Source organism: Ischnura elegans, chromosome 8, assembly GCF_921293095.1.
Source record: "Ischnura elegans chromosome 8, ioIscEleg1.1, whole genome shotgun sequence".
Lineage (NCBI taxonomy): Eukaryota > Metazoa > Arthropoda > Insecta > Odonata > Coenagrionidae > Ischnura > Ischnura elegans.
Window position 1 is genome coordinate 40,260,200 of NC_060253.1, and position 21,859 is coordinate 40,282,058.

Here is a 21,859-nt window from a genome sequence, read left to right on the forward strand (position 1 = left end):
CAATGAACCAAATGAGACCCATCTGCAAGGTAGAGGAGAAGGCAAGCAGTGACCTTATCAGTAATGTAAAGAAGTCAATGACGCATCTTTCACTTGAAATGTTGGGAAAATCAACCAACCAAGATGAGATAGAAAAAGTGGTAATTAGTTGACAAAAATTTGAAGTCTTATCCAGGTTTTTTTTTCCAGAGTGCTATTATAGTAGCCAGAGCTGATAAAAAATTAAAATTTTGACAGATCTCATGTGTTATTCACCATTATTATTTTGATGGACAAGTCAGGTGCAGGCGATTTTTTGTCGAATTTAAAGCAATTACTTACAGAACTGACCGGCTGCAGGCATACTGTGAAAACCTGCGGGCATACAGCAAACTTATGGCACATCAACAAGGCAAAAAAAAATCAAGTCAAGAGCATATTTATAACAACTTTCTGTGCAAACTTTCTAATAAAATTTGAAGCAGACGTGCATTGTGACTTCTAGCAAACTTGCAGCATAATCTATTTAGGGAAGAGAAAATCAAACGCAGTGCTAACTTCCGTGCAATATGAGAAATATTCATTTATTTCAAAAGCCCACATACAGCAATTATTGCCAATTTACAGTGGCACAATGACAATATAATAAATAGTACATAACAAGAAACAAAATACATATAATGTAACGGGAATCAAATCTACCTAAAATATGCGGAGAATCAAGTACATAAAATAAAATGAGAATCAAAGCCTCAAAATTAAAGAACACAAGTACAATAGCTAAAGAAAATTGTAGCAGGGGTAAGAAATGGGAAGTGTTGCTATTGATGTTCAGAGAGGTAAGATATAGCCAGGTTAGTAAAGGCTTTCGGGGATAGGGAAAAGGGATCATTACTCAGAGGAAGGGAATTAAGAAGTGAGGGGAGGCGAAAGAAAAGTGAGCATTGCATGAGTGATAATAAGAACAGAAACGAGTTCACGACAGTCTGTGATGAGTTGAGGATATTGTAGATAAATTTAAGGTCACTTTTAAGGCGTACAGAAGGAAGATTGTGAATGGAGAGAGAAGTTAGAATGGTGTTAGTGGGCATATTACACATGTGAGGTACTCTTTATTTTACTATACTTGTGAAAAAGTTAGTAAAAGATTTAAAGGCAGAGAGATTTGACGGAGTTGACATCGCCCAAATAGGAAAGCAATGGGCTATCACAGGAAGGACAATTGTCGAAAAGTAGCAACGAAGAGCTTGTGGATCTTTAATTTCAGAGTATCTGTATAGTAGGCCTAAAAGGGACATGGCCTTAGATTTAACTGTTTCTATGTGCTCGGAGAAATTTAGTTTAGTATCAATTAGTATGCCAAGATCCTTCACCATCGACTTGCGATTCATGGGCACTGAGTTTAAAGTGTAATTGAAGTTAAGGGGAATTTTTTTTACGTTGATGGACATGGTATTGCACTTATGCTCACTGAGCTTTAGTTCCCAGGTAAGACACCAGCGTGAAATGGTATTTAAAGCGCTTTGCAGTTCGTGGCAGTCAGAGGGAGTGTGGATGGTTTTGAAAACTTTGCAGTCATCAGCGTAAAACAGCATGTGGGCTTGCAAGGTAGGAATTAGGGAGGCTAAGTTGTCAATGTATAAATTAAATAGATATGGTCCTAGAACACTGCCTTGGGGAACTCCTGATGTTACAGGAGACCAACTAGATGAGATGCCAGAAAGAATGACGCGCTGGTTTCTGTCACTAATAATGATAGACAAGAGGCTGAAAAAATCACCAGGGATATTAAACCTATACTGATTTTATGAAGGAGGAGACTGGTTGAGGGAATGAAAGGCCTTCGAGAAGTAAAAAAATACTGCATTAAGTTGGGCTTTCTTAGATATTGAGGCAACTGCATGGTGTTGGAAAACTGACTAATTAGTTAAACATGATCGCCCAGGGAGAAAGCCGTGTTGGCAGGAGGATAGAAAGGGGGACGTGAAATAATATAGTCTGTTTAGAATAATTCTCTTGCAAACTGATGAGAGATTGGTAGTAGAGAAATGGGACAGTAGTTGGAGACATTACTTTTCGACCCTGATTTATGAATTGGAGTGATATTAGCAAATTTAAATTGTGGTGGAAAAACACCGAGGGAAAAAAAACGGTTAAATATTATGGAGAAGGGTAGTGCGAGGGAGGAAGCACAGTTTCATATGAGAATAGGGCTGAGACCGTCGGGACCAGGGGAACGATGGGGGGATGTAATAAAAATGATCTAGTATTAAGTGAATCAAGGATTAAACAGTCCCCCCTACAATTAAGTTGATGGACACACAACTTTAACCAAGCCCTGGATGAGGAAATCCACCCTGGCGGGATTTGAACCGAATTCTCCCAGAACTAACAGGTGACATCCTCACTTCACCACGTAGGCTGGCAAAATGAGAATTTTAATGAAGTAAGAACTTCAAGAATGAGTATGTTATGTATTTAAAATTAGAAATCTTTTTAATTATCTTCTTTTCACTACAATGCTCAGAGAAAATCTTTCATTAAATGATTGACATGACTATCATTTTTGAATTCCCTCGGTAATCGTACCGAAGCTGATGGTACTAGATGTTAGGCCCTCGCGGTTCATCAAGGATGGTAACACAAGGGATAAAGGTCTTTCATTAAGTTATAACCGGAGCCTCAAACCTGTGCTAATGCTGTGCATACCATAGTGGTATGTATGTGTAATATTTCAAAGTTTGCTGCTTCAACGGAGGTTAAATAACATGAATTGCCATGAGAAAAAATTCCCCTAGACCTGGAATCAAACCACGGACCTTTGGCTTTCCGGGACCTCAACAGCTTGTAGCTACATTGAACAAGTGGCTACAGTGGCAAGGGGTCATTTTGAACCTTCACATAATTAGCACTGCTATAATTTCATGAATTTTAGTTAGATTACTCCATTCTTTATATGCTGTGTCCAGAAAAATTTTAGTTAGGTATTCTGTTAGGAATATGAAATTCTTTTCTGCCCTTGAATGTGGATTGTTTCTGTTTACTTATTTCTTCTACTGAAGGGCTCCTTTAATTACTAACAAAGAAAAAACATATTATACTGAGTACACTCTCATCTTTACCAAAAAAGATGGCAATTTCAATGAACACAGAAAAGGAAACTCATACAAGGAAAAAACTAAAAATTTCAGCATTAGCGATTTCTTGCAACATAGTTTATCACAAAATAAATCAGTTTTAGCCCTAAAGCCTTGATTTAACAATCAATAAATATATCAGCCACAAAACATGCAAAAGAGTGATAAAAGTTGGAAGAATAATGAAGTCAAATAGACCGCTTTCGCACTTAATACTATACAACATAGGTAGTTCACACTTCTAGTGCTTAAGTAATGGAGTACTCCAGTATTGCATAAGTTTATTTTTGACTGCTCACCTGTGTGAGCGAAAATAGCTTATCTGAGCCCCTCCTTCCAATTGCTAGCAAAAGATTTTTTTTTGTTCATGTTTTTAGGAAAAATACCATATTTTAATATAAATAAAATGTACAATCATTTTGAAGTAAATCTTCAGTAATGTTAAATTATTGAGAAGAAGATCATACTAGTAAAGTACTTCAACAATACTTCTTAATGAAATAATTTTGATTTGATTGATTCTCAGACATGACCCCCATGATAAGCTTGTAAAGATAGAAGGAAATAAAAGGTGGAGTTGATAGATGCTCTTTTAATAAATATGTACATTAAAAAAATGTATTTAGAAATATTATAGCTAAAGATTTGTAAAAAATACCTCTTCAGTATTTAAATATTCACATACTACCCACAACACACATACAACTACTTAAGTAGTCATTTCATACAAATGCTCTTTTCTAAAAATTAGTTCGTACCTGATGTACAGAAAGCCACATTGAATGCAAATTGATACCTTTGGTTTCATTTTTATAAAAATAATATGCTTTTCAAGCACATAAAATGTGTAATTAAAATAAATTAACTTTCATAAAGTTTGATGATCAAAGTGATTGTAAATGTAATGAAAAATGCTATAGATAGTTAACAGTAATACACAGTAAAATAACATCACGACACGCAATATGCAATTTGTTAAAAATTTTGTTTGTACAAATTGTGTTAGTGTTATTTAACTTCCATTAAATACTAGTTTAAAATATTTTTTTTTAATTCTACCAAGTAGCACCATTTTTATATAAGATAAAATTCACAATACTGATACGATCATACATAGGAACTCACTTTTGAATAGAGTTAACTGATGCACCTCTTATTCTTATAATTTACTCTTTTATGTTTGCATGAAGAATTTCATTTTCAATGCATTTCACTTATAACCTCATAAAATAATTCTGAAAGATGATTTAACGGGTGTAATCTTCATGATAATCCATAAATAGTTTAAAAAATAATGTACTACATTTTGAGAGTAACATTCCAGAGTAGGAACCATCAATTACAAAATATCTCACAGCATACTCACAAAAAAATAGATTTTTGATGAAATTAATGTTTGAAGTCCCACTTCATGAACTGAAAAATAAAATGTGTATATGACACTTCAAAACTTAACTTTTGCCTAAGGTTTACAGATTTTTTTCAGAACTTCCCTACACTTTTTGGGGCTAGCAAAATATTCTTCAAAGAGTTTGTCAAACAGTATACGCTGTGCAGACAATAGTTTAGCTTTTTTCATGGCATCAGGATCCCAGGGTAACATTACAGGACCACGTAGAGTAGAATGCAGCTCAGACATCATTGAAATGAGACTATTATCTAGCACTGAGCTTTTCTTGTCAAGTGAAGCATTCACAAGAGTGAAGACATCAATAAGACTGCTGTTAGGCTCCCTACACATGATTTCTTCATACAATTGTTCGATGAACCACGAACCTAAAGAAAAAGAAAATTCTTTTGTCAAGAAATATACACGTATACACGCACATGTATTACGGGGAAAAAAGTTTCCCCACAAAATATGTACCACCATATTGTTCTGTAAGGAAGTAAGTTTCCTTCCTAATGACATTTTTTCCATGATGGTGGAAATTCAAATATGTCATATTGTCTTCCTCTTTTCACTACATACATATACAAGTCGGGGGTAGAATACTTGCTGCTCGCTTGCCCCAAGTACAATTTTCTCTGTTCACCAGAGTGGTAGCCCATACGATCAATTAGAACCATAGGATCATAAACCCCATTCTGGTGATCAGTACAAACAATACTTGGAGCAGACGAGCTACCGGTATCCCGTCTCCAATTTGCATACTGAATAGAGGAAGCCAATACCAGATATGTATTTGATTTTTCTTTCCCAGGACATGGAAAATATACCATCAGCAGGTAATTCAGTTTTCAAGTTACTGTTATTATATGGCACATGAATAAATGTGTTTTATTACAAAAATAATAATATTTTCATATAAATTTTGTAATTACACTGACTCTCACTTATCAAAAATTTTAAGTTATACCAGGAGTGATTAAAAGTTAGGGGAAATGAATACTGTTGTCAGGGAAATCAGGATTTGGAAAAAAGGAATCTTGCAGCAACCATTAGCAATACCCACTTCAACACATTTCCCACGCAAATTTAAAGCATGCTGGCTACTGAAAAGCTTCAGAACTTCATTTAATGTAAATTAAGAAACCACTCTCCCATAGTCTCTGACTCTCAATGGAAAATTTCTCAGTTTAGGATAAAACAATAAACGACACTGCAACTTTACTACTGGTTCATCCAAACAATAAAATTCCACTCTAAAATTACTATTTGTACAATGGACAAGCATATTAGAACCAATGACCCTACCCATATCTCTGCAAATGCACTGCAGCTCCTCATAGCATTTTAACAAATCCAAGTGATTCAAATACAGTGAGTCCTCGTTCTACGTCACCCCGTTTAACGTCATTTCGCAATAACGTCACGAAAGTTTTGAGACCGTAATTCGTTTATTGCACCTTCGCTTCGCGATAACGTCAAGGCTTTTAAATTTCGCGCAAGAAAAAAACGCGAAGCGGCGGGCGTTGCAGGCTGTTCGTTTTGTGGGCGGTAATACAATCAGTCTAAACGAAGTGTAAAACGGTGTGTTTATTGTTAATTGCGATTACGGTTTAAGCAAATTTTCTGCTAAATGAATTCTTAGGTAGGTGCGCAAGGTTTTACTTGACATAATGGTTTTCGGGAACCTAAAAAGTGATTCAAGGAATTTTTCCGTGTAGAACTTGGAGTTTTTGTAGTCACTTTTTTCGCCGTGTTCACAATAATTTTGTTTCCTGTAACTGCGACGATGTTTCAGCGATGATTATGCCCAGGCGACGCTCGCCCTGGCGACCACCATAGCGAAGCCGAAAAGCAAATGCGGGAAGATACAAAAATGGAGAAGGATTTACGTCAGTGCTGCTATTGTCGTCGATGAAGACAGGAACTCGTATTTATGCCATAGCTTGGCATTCCCATCGTAAAAAATGCCCCAGATATGATACGCTAAAATTTTTTCGCGTAGGAATTGTGAGGTCCAGGAGCCGATATTCACTTTTTACATTGTTTCTTATGGGATATTATGTTTCGATTAACGTCATTTCGTTTATCGTCACATTTTTCAGGAACGGTAAGTGACGTTAAACGAGGACTCACTGTACAGGATGCCTTCTTATTCATACTTTTCAAGGCTACAATTGATAGCGGGTGCCTCTCATTGTCCATATTCATGCCAATTTTTTAAAATGGTACATAAATACATTTTATCAATTTTACACCCACCCCTCAAATAGATCTTCACAAGCATTTCCCCAAAAAGTTCACCAGAACGCTAAGACCCGTATGCCTTCCCAAGGACACCCGTGCATGTTCAATGATTGAAAAAGCCAATAAGTGGTCACTGGTGATATGAGAGGATTTTTTTGAATACCCAACAGTGAAAATAATCATTTGCTGAATTACAACTTACCTGTCACTTTATGACGCAAGGACACATAGCCAGGAACTGTTGATAAAAACTTCACATAGTCCTTCACACCAGAGACAGATCGGCCAGCACCATCAGTGGCAACCTCACCCTCATCAAGAGGAGCTACAATGAAAAAAGGAATAGAAAATAAATTTTTCCATAACAACAAAAGAACTAGGCACTTTATTCAAATTGAACTCAAAAACACTGTTATTCACTATTTTATTCTTGTTTTGCAGACCCTGTAAGGTCTAGTCCAAAATATCAGTAAGGATGGCAGACAACGTACATTTCTAGGAACAAGAAATTTTAGAAACAAATTAATCGCAGGTTAGGCATAATATGTTGAAAAAATGTGATATTGTACAGCTATAAAAATTATAAAGCACTAAAGTTTAAAACACCACTAATGGCTAGTTAGAACCGGTATAATCAGAAAAATAGTAAGGAAAGGGGCAAGAAAGATGCAAAAGAAGTAGATTTTGAACCTGAATAGCTATCACCAGAAAATGAAACCATTCTTATCTAAAATTAAATACTTACCTTGCTGTAATTTGGTTCCTTGGCATGCTTGAAAAATGAAAATTTTTGGCTTATCAATTAAAGCTGGGCATTTAGAACCACAGAATATTTCCACTAATTCCATAATGCTTACTGGAATACTGTTGCACCCATAGACAACATCTATAATAGAAAAACATCAATATATATATAAATTAATCATTGTGATAAAATAATTCATGTCTTGCTTTTTAATTATTTAGAAAAAATAGTTATGCATGAGATACTGGGGAATACAAAGAGAAGAATACAATGAAGGGAAGCAAGACATACTAAGTGAACAAATAATAGCCATAATGAGCATTGACCACAAAAACAAGTAATTCGTAAGTTTAAATAAGCCTCTAATTGTAACATCAGGAGATGCTCCCTAAATAAATATGGAGATAACATTAAACCCAAACAGTATCTTCTTATTAGCATTAGATTTCCTTATTATCTCTCATTAAATCAATACTAGTAAAAACATAAGCAACATATATACATGTTACCCATTTTTCTGCACACTTTACTCTTAGAACAAGGAAACTCTCAAAGAATGGTCTTTTAATGACTTTTAAAATTTCTTAAAGACAGATCTAGGTATTTTTTTAAATTTATTAAGGATTTTGTACTAGAATTATTAACTTAGTTCAGACTTATTTTCAAGGTATGATTGTTGAGATAATGATACAATAATATTACTAGAGCTCATGAAATGAAAAGATAATAGAACACTTTATATGTAACACCATATGTTGGAGATGTTTCAAGACCCTCAGCAAATTTTGCTTCGTGAGAGAGGAATGTGAGACTCAAGATAAAAGAAGGGAGGCAAAAATGTGAGCTGGTAGAGCAATTCTACTTTTGGGGCAGCACATTAGAGGAAAGCAGATACAGCAGTAAGAATATCAGGAAGTGAATTGTGTTAGCAAAAGAAGCATGCTTGAACAGAAAAAAGCTGATTGCATAATTATTACATAAGATTTAAAAAAAAAGGCTAGGGAATAGCCTGATCTGGAATGTAACACTTGAAAGTCACTTAAGGAAGGAGGACGAGAATAGACTGAGATGTGGGTGAGGAGAAGAATGGAGAAAGTGAAGTGGATGGAGAGTAGGAGGAATGATGAAGCACTAGACATGGGTGAAGAGAGGGATTCTAGATGAGATGCGGAGGAGACAGAAGGTATAGTTGGAGCGAGTTTTGAGGGGAGAAGGGATGTTGAAAACATTGTTTTAGGGGAGAATGTTGGGTAAACAAGGGAAAGGAAGGAAGACAGTAGGTTAGATAGAATGAATAGGAGTAGGCCTTATAGTGAGTTGAAGAGGGAAGTCCACAAAGGGAGGGGATACTGTCAGTTTACTTTGTAATGACTGCATGCAAACCCACCTAAACTGGTAGAATACTTAATGGTAATAGGACAATATACGTAATAGTAGATTATGTGGTGGAGGAAGTGCCACCTGATTGGTTGATTTACCCCAAGCCCTTTTCATGTGTTGTATGAATGATGCTTATGTATCACTGACAGCACTTCCAACTGGATACTTCATTTTTTTTATTTGCTGTCCACTGCACCAATTTCCAGGTTTTGCTGGGGAATAGTTTTGTTTAGCTGAGAACGATCCTACCATAATAATGAGCATTTTTGGAAAAATTTTGCTTATTAGGTGGACATAATGATCTCAGGAAAAGTTTTTAAGTTATTTTAAGGCTGAGAGTAACATTTCATAGAAACCTATCTTCACTTGCAATCCAAGCTTGGCCCAATTAGATGAGGTTCAAAAAGTAGTCCATAAACAGTTCAGCTAACTAGTTTCCAATAATGAGCAATAAGTATGTGAATGGGTAATCAGATTTCATCTGCTTATTAAGTTTTAAAATTTGCAGACTTTTCAAAGGTATATTTTTCCCACTTCACACCAAGCATATCAGAAAATATGGTGAAAGTCTTTAAGGCTGCTATAATTTTGAGACCAGTTAGAGATAAGGTGATAATCTGCATAAAACCATTTTGTTATTTCAAGAATTTTATCTTTCCACCACCATAACACAACCCTTTTCTCTGATACCCTGGTCAGTATGACTTGGACAGAACATAACTCATTTTAGCGCTCCACTAATTATTCGGATGAAATAATAAAAGAAGTAATTTATACGAGGCTGGAGAAGAGACTGAACTGCAACTCAGGTTTTCATCTCGGCTGCACATGGACACCAATCAAATAACACTTGAAAAGGACCTGGGATAAATCAATCTATCATATGACACTTCCTTACCAACCAGAGCTATTTAAGTTAGAGCAAAATTTGACAAGGCACTCAGTTCCTGAGAATGATAGCAGTCAAAATGTCAGCATTAAGCCAAGTCTAACGTATATAATATATAAAGCACTATTGTAAACTCCACACTTATCTAGGTTGGCACCTATAAAATGGCAATGAACTGGCAAAGCCTAGGTCAACTAACACCAGCATAATAGGGTGGTTTCCTATTATTTTTTATTGCCTAAATCGAAAGATTATTACCCCAGGAGTATGCATTTCAAGCTCTTAGATTTTTGAATGACGATATCTATTTTTCGCGATTAAACGAAAAGTGAAAATTTTCAAGCGCGCGAAAATGCGACAGCTAAGTAGGAATGCCGGGAAAACTCCGCGTGACGTATTTCTGGTTCCAGCTGTAAGGTGACCTTGGGGCGAGGCTTTGATCACTGATACGACGCAGGCTGCTAGCAGGTAGCAGAGTACCCAGCTAGCAGGTAGCACTTGGCTTAAATAAGGATTATTATTACCCTATCAAACGAAGGAAACTTTCCGAACTCATGTAATTTTAATGGGTGATTATTAAGATATGTTTCCCTGAGCTCTGTGCCTCATGCATGCATTGGTAATCTCAGACAATGTAAAACTCCTATCTACTCGTATAGAAACTAGGTCCCTGTGACGTCACGTGGAGTGGAATCGCATGGGTGCCAATCTGGCCTTTTTCAAATGAGGTTAAAATTGATCATTGCCATTCGTCTAAACTGGGATTTCTAAAACCAAATAGTATGTATATTATGAATACACTAATGGTGGGTAAGAAATCGCAATCAATGCATTCCATTTTCTTTGATAAAGGAAACTACCCTATTGAGGATTTTACAATTGTGTTTTATTATCAAGTCCAACCTAGGTGCAAGCCACAGTATTTTTCATCCAAAATATTGTAACGTTACCTTTTTGGCCATGAGTTAGAATACAGAGAGTAAAGCATGAGTGCTTCTGTTTCACTTCACTGATGGCTGCGTGTCTGGCTGCTGCTATTAGCTGAGTGTGTGTGAGGTTTCTCATAACCTTGATTTCAAAGCCAAGTGATGTGAATGCCTCAATTAGACGATCTCTGTCCACATCCGTACCAAGGCGGTCCTCCAGGGGCTTTGGTGGCAAGTACCCCTGAAAGAAAATGATCATCATCACTTGTTGAATAAATTCCCCAAAGGTTGATATTCATAAGGGTGGAGGGGAAAAATCCAACATAAGTATATCCCAAGAATAATTATGTTGGTAGATCCCAAAGTCCTTAGAAGTCCCAGTTAATCAGACCCCTACATATTAACCATGGTATGTACTATACGTAGTTTTATCCTAATCAATCACAATTTGTAGATATTTCATTGTGAAAGGAGTACATGCCCTTCACTATGCAACACTTTTATATGTTCTTACTCCACCTTATTTTACCCAATGGTTTGATATTTTCACAGAAAACTTGAAATTAGTTTCTTTGAGTTGAGCAATAGGTGACAGATTCTATGATTTATAGAAATACAATTGTATCCTTAAGCTCTGAGAAAATATCTTAATAAGCAGAACATTCGCCTCGCTAAAAAAAGGATAGAATGCTAGAGTCCAGCCTGCAAGAGTTGTCTGATGGAAGTTCAAAAGGAGGGGCGGATAACCCTGCACCAGCACGGTTTGCAACCAATCGCTGTCCCCTAAACACACCTCACAACCTCGCCTAGTCATACAACGTTGTCACATGCATACGAAGCAGGGGCGCAGCAAGGAATTACGGCTGAGGGGGATTTAGGTACAACTAATACCAGGGTATATGGGGGTATGGAATACCCATCAGGATAAGCGGTATGTGCGAGATTAATAAATAGGGTAGTTTCCTTCATCAAAGAAAACGAAAAGCATTGATTGCGATTCGTTACCCACCATTAGTGTATTCAAAATATACAAATTATTTCGTTTTAGAAATAGCGGTTTAGACGAATGGCTATGGTCCATTTTTATCCTCATTTGAAAAGGGCCAGATTGGTGCCCATGCGATGCCACTCCACGTGATGTCACAGGGACCTAGTTTCTATACGAGAAGATAGGAGTTATACATCGTCTGAGGTTACCAATGCATGCATGAGGCGTAGAGCTCAGGGAAACATGTCTTAATAATCACTTATTAAAACTGGCTAAGGTCGAAAAGTTTTCTTCATTTGATAAGGTATTAATAATCCTTATTTAAGACAAGCGCTACCAGCCAGCAGGGTACTCAGCTACCCGCTAGCAGCCTGCATCGTATCAGTGCTAAGCCTCGCCTCAAGGTCAACTCACAGGGGGGCAGCGGGAACTAGAAATAAGTCTCACGGAGAGATTTCCCGGCATTCATACTTACGCGTCGCGTTTTAGCGCGCTTGAAAATTTTCACTTTTCATTTCATCGCAAAAAATAGATATCGTCATTTAAAAATCTAAATGCATGAACTACGTACCCCAGGTGTAATAATCTTTCGATTCAGGCAATAAATAAATAATAGGAAACCACCCTATTGCGGAATTTTAGGATAAATGGTTCACAATGGCTAGTTTTACTGCTTTCTGAGGGATATTTGTATTAAACCTTACACTACTCTATTAGTAATATCAATCCCATTAAGTAAAATGGATTAAACTTAAAAAATTTCTCTGATCTCTGTGGGGGGGGGGGGGGTTTATCCCCCAAAACCCACCCTCCCTGCGCCACTGACATGAAGTACTGAAACAAGCCTGAGCCACCAAAACAAGCCCTTTCTTCGAATCACCATAGCAGGGGATTCTTCCCTTGGGACCTTCATGCTCGTCGTCCCTTCCTGCTGCTTTCTTCACGGAACCCTTTTGTTTACATGAGTGGTGGGAGTTTCCCTTTCTAACCGGGCAACCTTGCCCCCTACCCTGATTTAGATCCTTCTAAATGTCATAGGACAACTCTTGGTGGCCGGACTGTAAAAAGAGACATTCAACCTCAAGAATAATGAAGTTCCAGGCATATTTAAACTAAAAAATCTGCTTAAGAAAAGTAGAGGATAAGGCAGTAGACAGAATTTTTTTTGGGGATTGGGGTTTTCACCTGGAAAGATGGTGCATTCCAGGTCATTGGCGTCAATTGCAGTAAAACTTTGTGGCGTATGGGCTTCCAGGAGTTCTGGGGGGTATGGTATAGGCCACGTGGGCCCTATCCCAAACCCTTGGGGCCCTCCGCCAGAAATAAAAAAAATAAATCATGGATATTGTCGTTTTAAAGCATTTTCTACCCCTTTTATTATCCCATCAGGAGAAATATCCCCTAATTCATAAAAACCACATTAAATTCTGTGGGTGACATTTCCTACAAATCAAATATGCATTCCCGCAGGATTAAAAACATTCGAGGTGCGTTTGGTTGGAGGGGTTATACTTACAGCAGTATCTCCCAAGAATTTCTGAGGGGGTTTAAACTCATAGAGCCCTCGCTAACTAAGGCCTTGATAGAGAAGGGGTAATAGGGAGAGGAAGGGGGCTTTTGGGAGGATTAGTTACGAAAAAACAGGTGGATAATCCAATGAATAGTTTAACCAACAACAGCTAATCAAGGCTCTCCTGCATCTACATTATTGTATTGAATAATAGGGTGGTTTCCTATTATTTTTTTTATTGTCTAAATCGAAAGATTATTACTCCTGGGGTACGTATTTCACGCATTTTGATTTTAAAATACGATATCTATTTTTCGCGATTAAATGAAAAGTGAAAATTTTCAAGCACGCGAAAACACGACGGCTAAGTATGAATGCCGGGAAAACTCCGTGTGACGTATTTCTGGTTCCAGCTGTCGCCCTGTAAGGTGACCTTGGGGCGAGGCTTTGATCACTGATACGACGCAGGCTGCCAGCAGGTAGCAGAGTACCCAGCTAGCAGGTAGCGCTTGGCTTAAATAAGGATTATTATTACCCTATCAAACGAAGGAAACTTTCCGAACTCATGTAATTTTAATGGGTGATTATTAAGATATGTTTCCCTGAGCTCTGTGACTCATGCATGCATTGGTAACCTCAGACGATGTAAAACTCCTATCTACTCGTATAGAAACTAGGTCACTGTGATGCCACGTGGAGTGGCATCGCATGGGCGCCAATCTGGCCTTTTTCAAATGAGGATAAAAATTGAGCATTGCCATTCGTCAAAACCGGTATTTCTAAAACCAAATAATTTGTATATTATGAATATACTAATGGTGGGTAACGAATCGCAATCAATTCCTTTCATTTTCTTTCATGAAGGAAAGTACCCTATTGTACCCAAATATAAGGGCCATTCCACCGTTACGTACGGGACATTTGTACTAATTTTTACAGCTTTAAAATATTATTTCTGCTCCTAATATTTTTTGTGTTTCATTGAAACAGCTATAAATTGTTAGGTGTAGACCTAAGCTATTTTTCAAGCTACAGTTTTGGCTTTAGCACTTTGTTGTAACTGTTGCAAGAAAAAATAAGTGCCTGTTACGTACGGGACAAGCTGAGTCAACCACTTGTTTGGCTCATGTTATGAAAAATGATATTTCAGCTCAATTAGAATTTTCATAATGCTGTGGTATTTTTTTTCATATAGCTTAAAAAGTATGCTTCAAGCACATATACTTAACATTATTAACAAATTTTTTTCAACTAAGTTACAATTTTTTCACCTTTTGTTACGTACGGGACAAGGGTGTTACGTACGGGACATTGTACACTTCAGGCTAAAAGTTATTGAAAGCAGGCAGAGTTAACATGGTCAAAAACACATTTATCAGAAAAGGTTGTTAAGCCAATTACAATATAAGAAGATCATATGTTTATAAGCATTATTTTCTTGATCAATTAACTTGTATTTGCTTAGCTTAATTATAATACAATTAAGGTATAAAAAAATTACACAGCTACTTTAATCTTGTTACCATGGTATTATTAAAAAAAACAAGGAGAAAGATACCAGAGTTCATAATTTAAGATCTTTACGGTTAAATTTTCCATCGTCTTTTTTTGTTCAACACTATAGGAGGAGAAATAGCATTAATCACCTCTGTCTCTCTATTGTATACAATACAATCGGGCAGCGTTGGCCATTTATAATGTTCTGGGGACTGGTGGGTACCATCAGGGGTACAGCTAGGAATTAAGGCTAGAGGAGGTTTTAGGGGCGACTAATAGTGGGGATCTAGGGGGTATGGAATACCTGCCAGGGCAAGCAGGAGGTACGGGGACCCTCCCCCAGAAATTTTTTAAGATAAATGGTTCAAAATGGGGAGTTTTACAGCTTTCTGAGGGATATTTTATTAATCCTTACACTTTTCTATAAGTAATATTAATCCAATTAACTAATTTAGATTTGGGGGGTGATTATGCCCCAAAAACCTCCCCCCCCCCCCCTCGCTTCACCATAAGGTACCATGACTGTAACTTACAGTTGCTTCTGTGAGACAATTTCTGTGATTTTGCCTCAAAATAAATTGCCATTATATTGCACTAGAACCCACTGACCTCTGAATTCTGTCTTCACTTCAACAAACAGGTCTAAATTCAAGTTGATATCTTTAAAATGTTTCTCTCCTGAAAAACTTTCATTTGTATTGCATATCACATGAAAGCTAAGGATATCTGGTGCTGCTTGAACATTGTATCAATGCTTTACTTTGATGATGGTATCATTTATATAATCTTCTCCAGCATAATATGCCTTGAACAAACAAATATTGAACAACAATACAATAAAACTTGTCTTTGAACAAACTACTGAAGATTCTGATGCAAAATCCTTGGCAGATTGAATAGAGCATCATTTTCATCCTCACTACTCTTAACATTCAGTCAGTTCTCTAAAATTGCATTCAGGAGAACTGATGTGAGCTTGATTTTTTAGCTAAAGTTTGCCTGCTATTCACTGTCATTTTTTCCCTTTCATACTTTTTCTTTGTCGGTAATATTTTCTCTCCGCTTTTTTCTTAATTAATTTATCCTCTTACTTCTTTTTAAGAACCCATCATGATCACTTGCATTTAGTTTACTTCGCATTTTCTTTACTCTAGCAACAGCAGTTGCCTAAGGTTTTTCCACCACCATTTTAATTCTGAAAAAGCATTAAATTTCTTATCTTCAAAGTTTCAGGCATTACTCAGTGGTGCTTATGTAAACTTACTTAAATAAAAATACTTCATGTAGTCCACATTGTTTATTTTCTGACCTTGATTCCCTCCTAGTAATCAGTCACAAAAATAACATATGCTAACTCACGCACTGAAACATGTATTACGTGTTGGCTAAAGGCGACTGCAAATTCTAGTATCACCAAACATCTAATCGAGAACAACTATCCCAGTGATTTCGCATCTGAGATCTACCACACACTGAGACAAAAGAAATTGAGTCCCCACTTTTTGTCACGAAGAACTGGAGATTATTGAGGTGACAAAATCAAATGAAACGCAGGAATTAAACAGTCATGATTTACCATTTCATTCACCTTACTTTTTCTAACCTTTTCTACCCGCCCTCTATGCACCTAAAATTTTACTTGTTCTTCTGTTTACTACAATGCATACTTTCAACCACAGCACCTACTCCTCTGCCACTTTGTCATTTCATGACATAAACTTAATACCTGGCCCTTCTATTAACCGATGCCAAACTCCCCAACCCTGAATGCCCAGAGCACAATTTCAAATTTAAATTACTGTAGGCCTAGACTTTTCTGGACTAAATGTAAATAACGCTTCATTTTATGTTTTAGAATTAAATATTATCAAAATTTAGTAATGATATGACATAGTGAATTCATTTTTATGTATATTGCATATTATGTTGTGAAGTGTCCCGTACGTAACGTTACGTACGGGACAGAAAGAAATTGAACATTAGGGTATGTTTAAATTTTATTATTTTTTCACAACATCATAATTATTTAGTTTGACACAAAACCAGTTTAGAAAATTGTATTTTGAGTAGCTGTTTGTCAAGAAACTTTGTGAAAAAATAAATTTATATATTTTATGTTACGTACGGGACAAAGAAACAATCTACTTTTAAACACTGTATTTAACCATTATACTATCGCAAAATTAATATAATTTTGTGATAGAAACTCTTATACTGTACTATATTTTGATATTATAATTACCAAGACACATAAAAATAGCATTTAGTCAAGCATTGATATGGCAACACAACCTATGAAAATGGCAATTTTTGAACAGCTGATGAAGAGACGACTTTGAACCTAGGTTACCTACATATTTAAACATATTTGACTAAAATTCCTAGTAAATACTCATAATAGAACCTTATGAGAAGACAATCATGACACAATAAGTTAAATATAAAAAAATATTTTTATTTCCAAAAGTTACCTATTTTCATGGAATGGCCCTATAATAAGACAATCCCCATAGCAATGTACACTCATTATTTTCAGTTCAGTCACGTGTAGCAAATACTTACCTTGAGACGTGGATTACTGTCACGATAGAAATTCTTCTGGTTGATAATCAAGCAAATCCCCATGTTCTTCACATCAATTTTGTAGCGCTCCATTCTTTCACTGGCAGATTTCTTCGCAGCAGAATTTTTAACGGTTTTACTGTGGGAACCATTCTTCTTCAGGTTTCCAGATTTTTTTGATACTGCAACATTAGAGGAATTGTCATCAGCTGCAATAGACAACGATGACACCAGCTTCTCACGATGCAACATACTGCTGGCTGATTCATCTGATTTTGAGTTTAGTGATGATGTTTCAACAATAACTCCTTTGTGGAGTTCCGTGGCTTTGGTGGGTCTAGCAATATATGGACACATAGTGTGAAGCATTTTTGACAGTCCTATTTCCCCAAGCATCTGTAATTAATAAAGAAGCACATAACCATTAAAGTCTGCACGAAAATTTCAAATTTTATGGAACCTTCACCAGGCCAAATGCGAGGGCCAACACGTACATGAAAATTACAAGGCTTGCATTAAAAATTTACATCAATGAGAATCATCACAATACATAGGTGAATTTAGGGGGTATAAAAATAGATAAAATTTGTAATATGGTTACTATTGCGTTTGTTTTATTTTGTGTATTACGGAAACTCAATCATTTCATTTTATATTTATTACTTTCATATCAAAATAAGGAGAATATTTTCTACAGAAATTGTTGTATTTAGTTTTTAATCTCAAATATGAGAAGACCTGTTATACCATTGTGCCCGCCCAGAAATAAATCCTGGATCTGCCCCTGTCACAATATGAATACTTCTTACAAATGTCACTCAAAAAATTCCTAAGAAAATTTTTTTGCAGATATTTAAACAAAAATTTCAAGATTATCAAATCATTTCTGGAAAATATGTATGATTGTTATTCTTGATAACGTTTGTTTATGTCGTGAGTTAGAAATTATGCATTTCAATACACTACACCCTGGATAAACTAGACAACAATTTTAGTACTTTCATATTGCCACCAGCATTGATATATCAACTTAAAAAATGAAAAATATCACATAAAGTAAGTAAATCCAATCCCTACGCGTTTGAAGACAGAAATCACATCCTCAAATAACACACAGCCTATAAATTAGTTCCAGCAGGAACAGCTGAACCTTGGAATGAGCGAGTTACTAGTGTAAAAAGCTATTGAGAAAATATACTCACCAGCAAGTGTCGACTCAAATTACGAAAGTCTACATAGACGTTGTCGTCTATGTCTATGAAGTGGTGAGAAGCCCAGTAAAGGAAAACAATTTCCAGAAGGCGAGGGTCAGGAGAGAATGGCCGCACTAAATCAACTCTCTCCCTTTCAACTTGTTTCACCAAGTTTAAAGCAGTGGGAGGGGTTAGGCTCTCGCAAATCCTGTACAAAACATTTCTCGTGTGGTTTATAAAGTATTTCTCTGGGGTTTGCAGAGACATTTCGCGAACAACAAGGCCTGTGGATCGATCTCCACGATTAATACGAGAAAGTGATCTAAAATCTTGCACGATACAAAGCGCCTCGATGAAAGCTTCCTGATTTTCAGGAGACAACGATGAAGCGTCTTCACTCATAGATTTTTTACATGATCCCTGCGTTGCGAAGGCCCAGTCAGACAATAAACTAATTTCACTCACTGAAGACTGATTTGACATCAAGTTCGCTTCAACGGCAAGCAAACGTTGGAGAGCCAAATCTACATTAGGGTAAAGCAGGAAAACTAAAGAAACTTTCTCATAAATATCCATGTCTATTTCTAGATTCCTTATCACTGCAACTGTGATCGGAATTTTCTCAGTAACGGAACGACAGCTTTCCAACGATGGCAGGGCATCAAACGATAGGTTTTTGATATCCACAAAGGGGTCTTCATCGGGATCCATGGTGTAATTTAAAACAAGAGGACGAACTACCAATAAAGGTTAGAACACTGCCTTCCATACACTAACAAAACCTTATGTGCCACCGTCAGCGGTCTGCCATAATCAACAGGTGTCATGAGTGTTTCGTTCCCCATCCCCGCCCAACCCTTTAATCCCCGCAACCCGGGTATTTCCCTCAAAACCGTTATTCATTTGTTGAAGCTTATTTTCTATGGTGGCGCTTCTGCTTTCGCCATATCTCGTCTGCGATGTTTTGCTGACTGATTGGAAAACGTGTAATATTTTGAATGGTTATGCCATGTGGCGTTTATACTGATATACTAATCATTCGCAGTCCGTAAGCGACTCCGTTGTGTATGATGGAGAAAAATACGAAGTTTATCACATCAGCATTTGGTATATTCATCTGTTACTTCTATTTTGGAGTAATTCAAGAAAGAATCACTCGTGGCAAATATAGTAGTAAAGAAGGAGAAGATGAGGAAAGGTTCACTTATACCCTGTCCCTGGTCTTTGTGCAGTGTATAGCGAACTACGTATTCGCTCGCCTTCTCGTTCTTAACTTAATACCTCAGGGAGAAGATACTACTAAAACATGGTATTACTCCTCCAGTGCCCTCACATATTTATTAGGAATGGTGTCCAGTAATATGGCTCTGCAGTGGGTTAATTTTCCCACTCAGGTCATAGCTAAGTCGTGCAAACCCATCCCGGTGATGGTCCTCGGTGTACTGTTGGGCAAGAAGAGGTACCTCATCAGGAAGTACGTTTTCGTCATCCTTATTGTAGCGGGTATTGCTCTGTTTATGTTAAAGGATGGCAAGTCAGGGCCGGCGGCCGAAGGAGGTATTGGTGTCGGTGAAGTGCTTTTGCTTGCATCCCTTTCTATGGATGGCCTGACCGGTGCTGTCCAAGAGCGTATGAAAGCAGAGCACGAAACTCGTTCCGGACACATGATGCTACAAATGAACAAGTGGTCATGTCTGTTTGTCGGCATTCCTGTGGTACTCACTGGTGAGGTTGTGAAATTCTCAGCCTTCGTTGGACGCCATCCGGCTGTGGCGTGGCATCTTGGGTCTTTGGCAGTGGCTGGTGCCTTTGGCCAGTTCTTTATACTGGTTGTTGTCAGTGATTTTGGCCCTCTTCCTTGCTCCATCATCACCACCACTAGGAAATTTTTCACGGTGCTTGGTTCCGTGTTACTCTTCGGCAACTCGCTTGCCTCCCGTCAATGGATTGGGACCATTTTTGTGTTTACTGGGCTATTTCTGGATGCTGTTTACGGCAAATCAAGTCCAAAGAAAAAATGATCTCAGATAATTTATTGATTTTGATGAGTGGTCCTCAGAAAACTACATTTATTTCGATTTTCTACAGATGTTTATGGAAATGTATAATGTGTTACACGTTATCTGTTTTCTTTATTTAAAAATGTGATTCTATTGAATTCCGTTATCAAATTCTCATTTATGATTTGTTTAGCAATATTGAAGTGATTTAATTACCACTTGATTTGTACCTGAATTATCCTGAGATTGTGATAATATCAGCATTTTATGCTATGTTAATGCCTTCTTGCAGGTTTTCAGGTGTGCATTAAGTTGAAACAATTAATTACAGCACAACTGTAACTGCACATTTAAAGGTTCAAAAAATGGGACCTTTTGGCAAATTCTGACTATTCTATGAATTAGTGATATTTATTAATTATATATATATATTATTATCTTTTATTTGAATTGTTCATATAATTATGAATGCTACAAGATGAACTGTTTAGGGCTATTTGGAAAAATATATTTTTATTCAATTTACCTGCATTTTGTGAATTAATAAATTTTTTAATTTCTACTGATAAATGATAGCTCTCCTTTAGTTAGAATGTTTCCCTGACTTAGATAGTAATATAGCCAGGTGCATAAAGTGAATGAATGTGTTGGCATTAATGGCAAGAAAATGTTCTTCAGGGGGACTCTGCATGAGCTTCCACTCAATTTTGGGAGCGGTACCTTGGGAGTTATTTAGCTCTCTTTAGCACCATCATAAAGTGAAATAACTTCGCATGACTCCGTACATATCAGGGCTGATACTAGACATTTTTCTAGTGTAAGGGAACAGCATCCCCCCCTCTCAAAAATTACTGGAGAGGAAGTAGGGATTTTCTGTGTGTACATTTTAAAATAAATAAAAATACTACATATAGGAATTAGTGTTGAAACTCGACTACCAGCATGTGAAGTTATAACGTGCTTGCGCTTGCATGTTGAATACGGTATTTTTAGAGGTTAAAAGCAGTGACGCCATGGCAAAATTAGCAGTGCCGGAATGCACTTTCCTCAACTTTCTGTAGAAGTGAAGTATTACTCGGTGTGTTATTTTATTTCAAGTCATTATTTACATTTTCTCACCAAATTTTTTGTTTTGGTTACGAGTGTGTAAATTAGAAATTTTGAGGCAGCAAAATTGATAAAAGTATTATTTGACTATTATGTCTTTTGTTAACCAGTGCCGGAACGGCATTCTGGCACCATAACACCACTTGTTAAAAACCATTATAAATGTATTAGACTTGGTGCTTTGGCACTCTGTTTTCCTTGGTGCCCTACGTGGCCGAGTACATATATTGATTACTGCTTAAAACAGCCCTGCATATCACTCCCATACATGCAAATAAAAACTGTGGCATATTATGCTCCTTTGCTGAC

The 21,859-nt window shown here is 36.8% G+C and overlaps 2 protein-coding genes across 2 annotated transcripts; one reads left to right on the forward strand and one right to left on the reverse strand.

Annotated features, from left to right (window-relative positions):
- Positions 1–533: 533 nt before the first annotated feature.
- Positions 534–19,287, reverse strand: LOC124163759 (caspase-8). The gene is made up of 6 exons (XM_046540841.1): positions 18,453–19,287; positions 17,251–17,646; positions 10,718–10,934; positions 7,499–7,639; positions 6,956–7,078; positions 534–4,892 (listed from the first exon to the last, which is right to left on the reverse strand). The coding sequence occupies exons 1-6, from the start codon at positions 19,152–19,154 to the stop codon at positions 4,579–4,581; spliced, it is 1,893 nt and encodes a 630-aa protein (XP_046396797.1). The 5' UTR covers positions 19,155–19,287; the 3' UTR covers positions 534–4,578.
- A 94-nt stretch (positions 19,288–19,381) lies between these two features.
- On the forward strand, positions 19,382–20,968 carry LOC124163994 (solute carrier family 35 member B1 homolog). Its single transcript, XM_046541140.1, has one exon. It carries the CDS (start codon positions 19,511–19,513, stop codon positions 20,462–20,464), a length of 954 nt encoding a protein of 317 aa, XP_046397096.1. The 5' UTR covers positions 19,382–19,510; the 3' UTR covers positions 20,465–20,968.
- Positions 20,969–21,859: the final 891 nt, after the last annotated feature.

Coding starts and splice junctions, on each gene's coding strand:
- LOC124163759 (XM_046540841.1), bottom strand. CDS start 19,154: ATGGATCCCGATGAAGACCCCTTTGTGGATATCAAAAACCTATCGTTT. Junction 7,640..10,717: donor TCTAACTCATGGCCAAAAAG/GTAACGTTACAA, acceptor TTTCTATTATAG/ATGTTGTCTATGGGTGCAAC. Junction 4,893..6,955: donor CTTGCGTCATAAAGTGACAG/GTAAGTTGTAAT, acceptor CTTTTTCTTTAG/GTTCGTGGTTCATCGAACAA.
- LOC124163994 (XM_046541140.1), top strand. CDS start 19,511: ATGATGGAGAAAAATACGAAGTTTATCACATCAGCATTTGGTATATTC.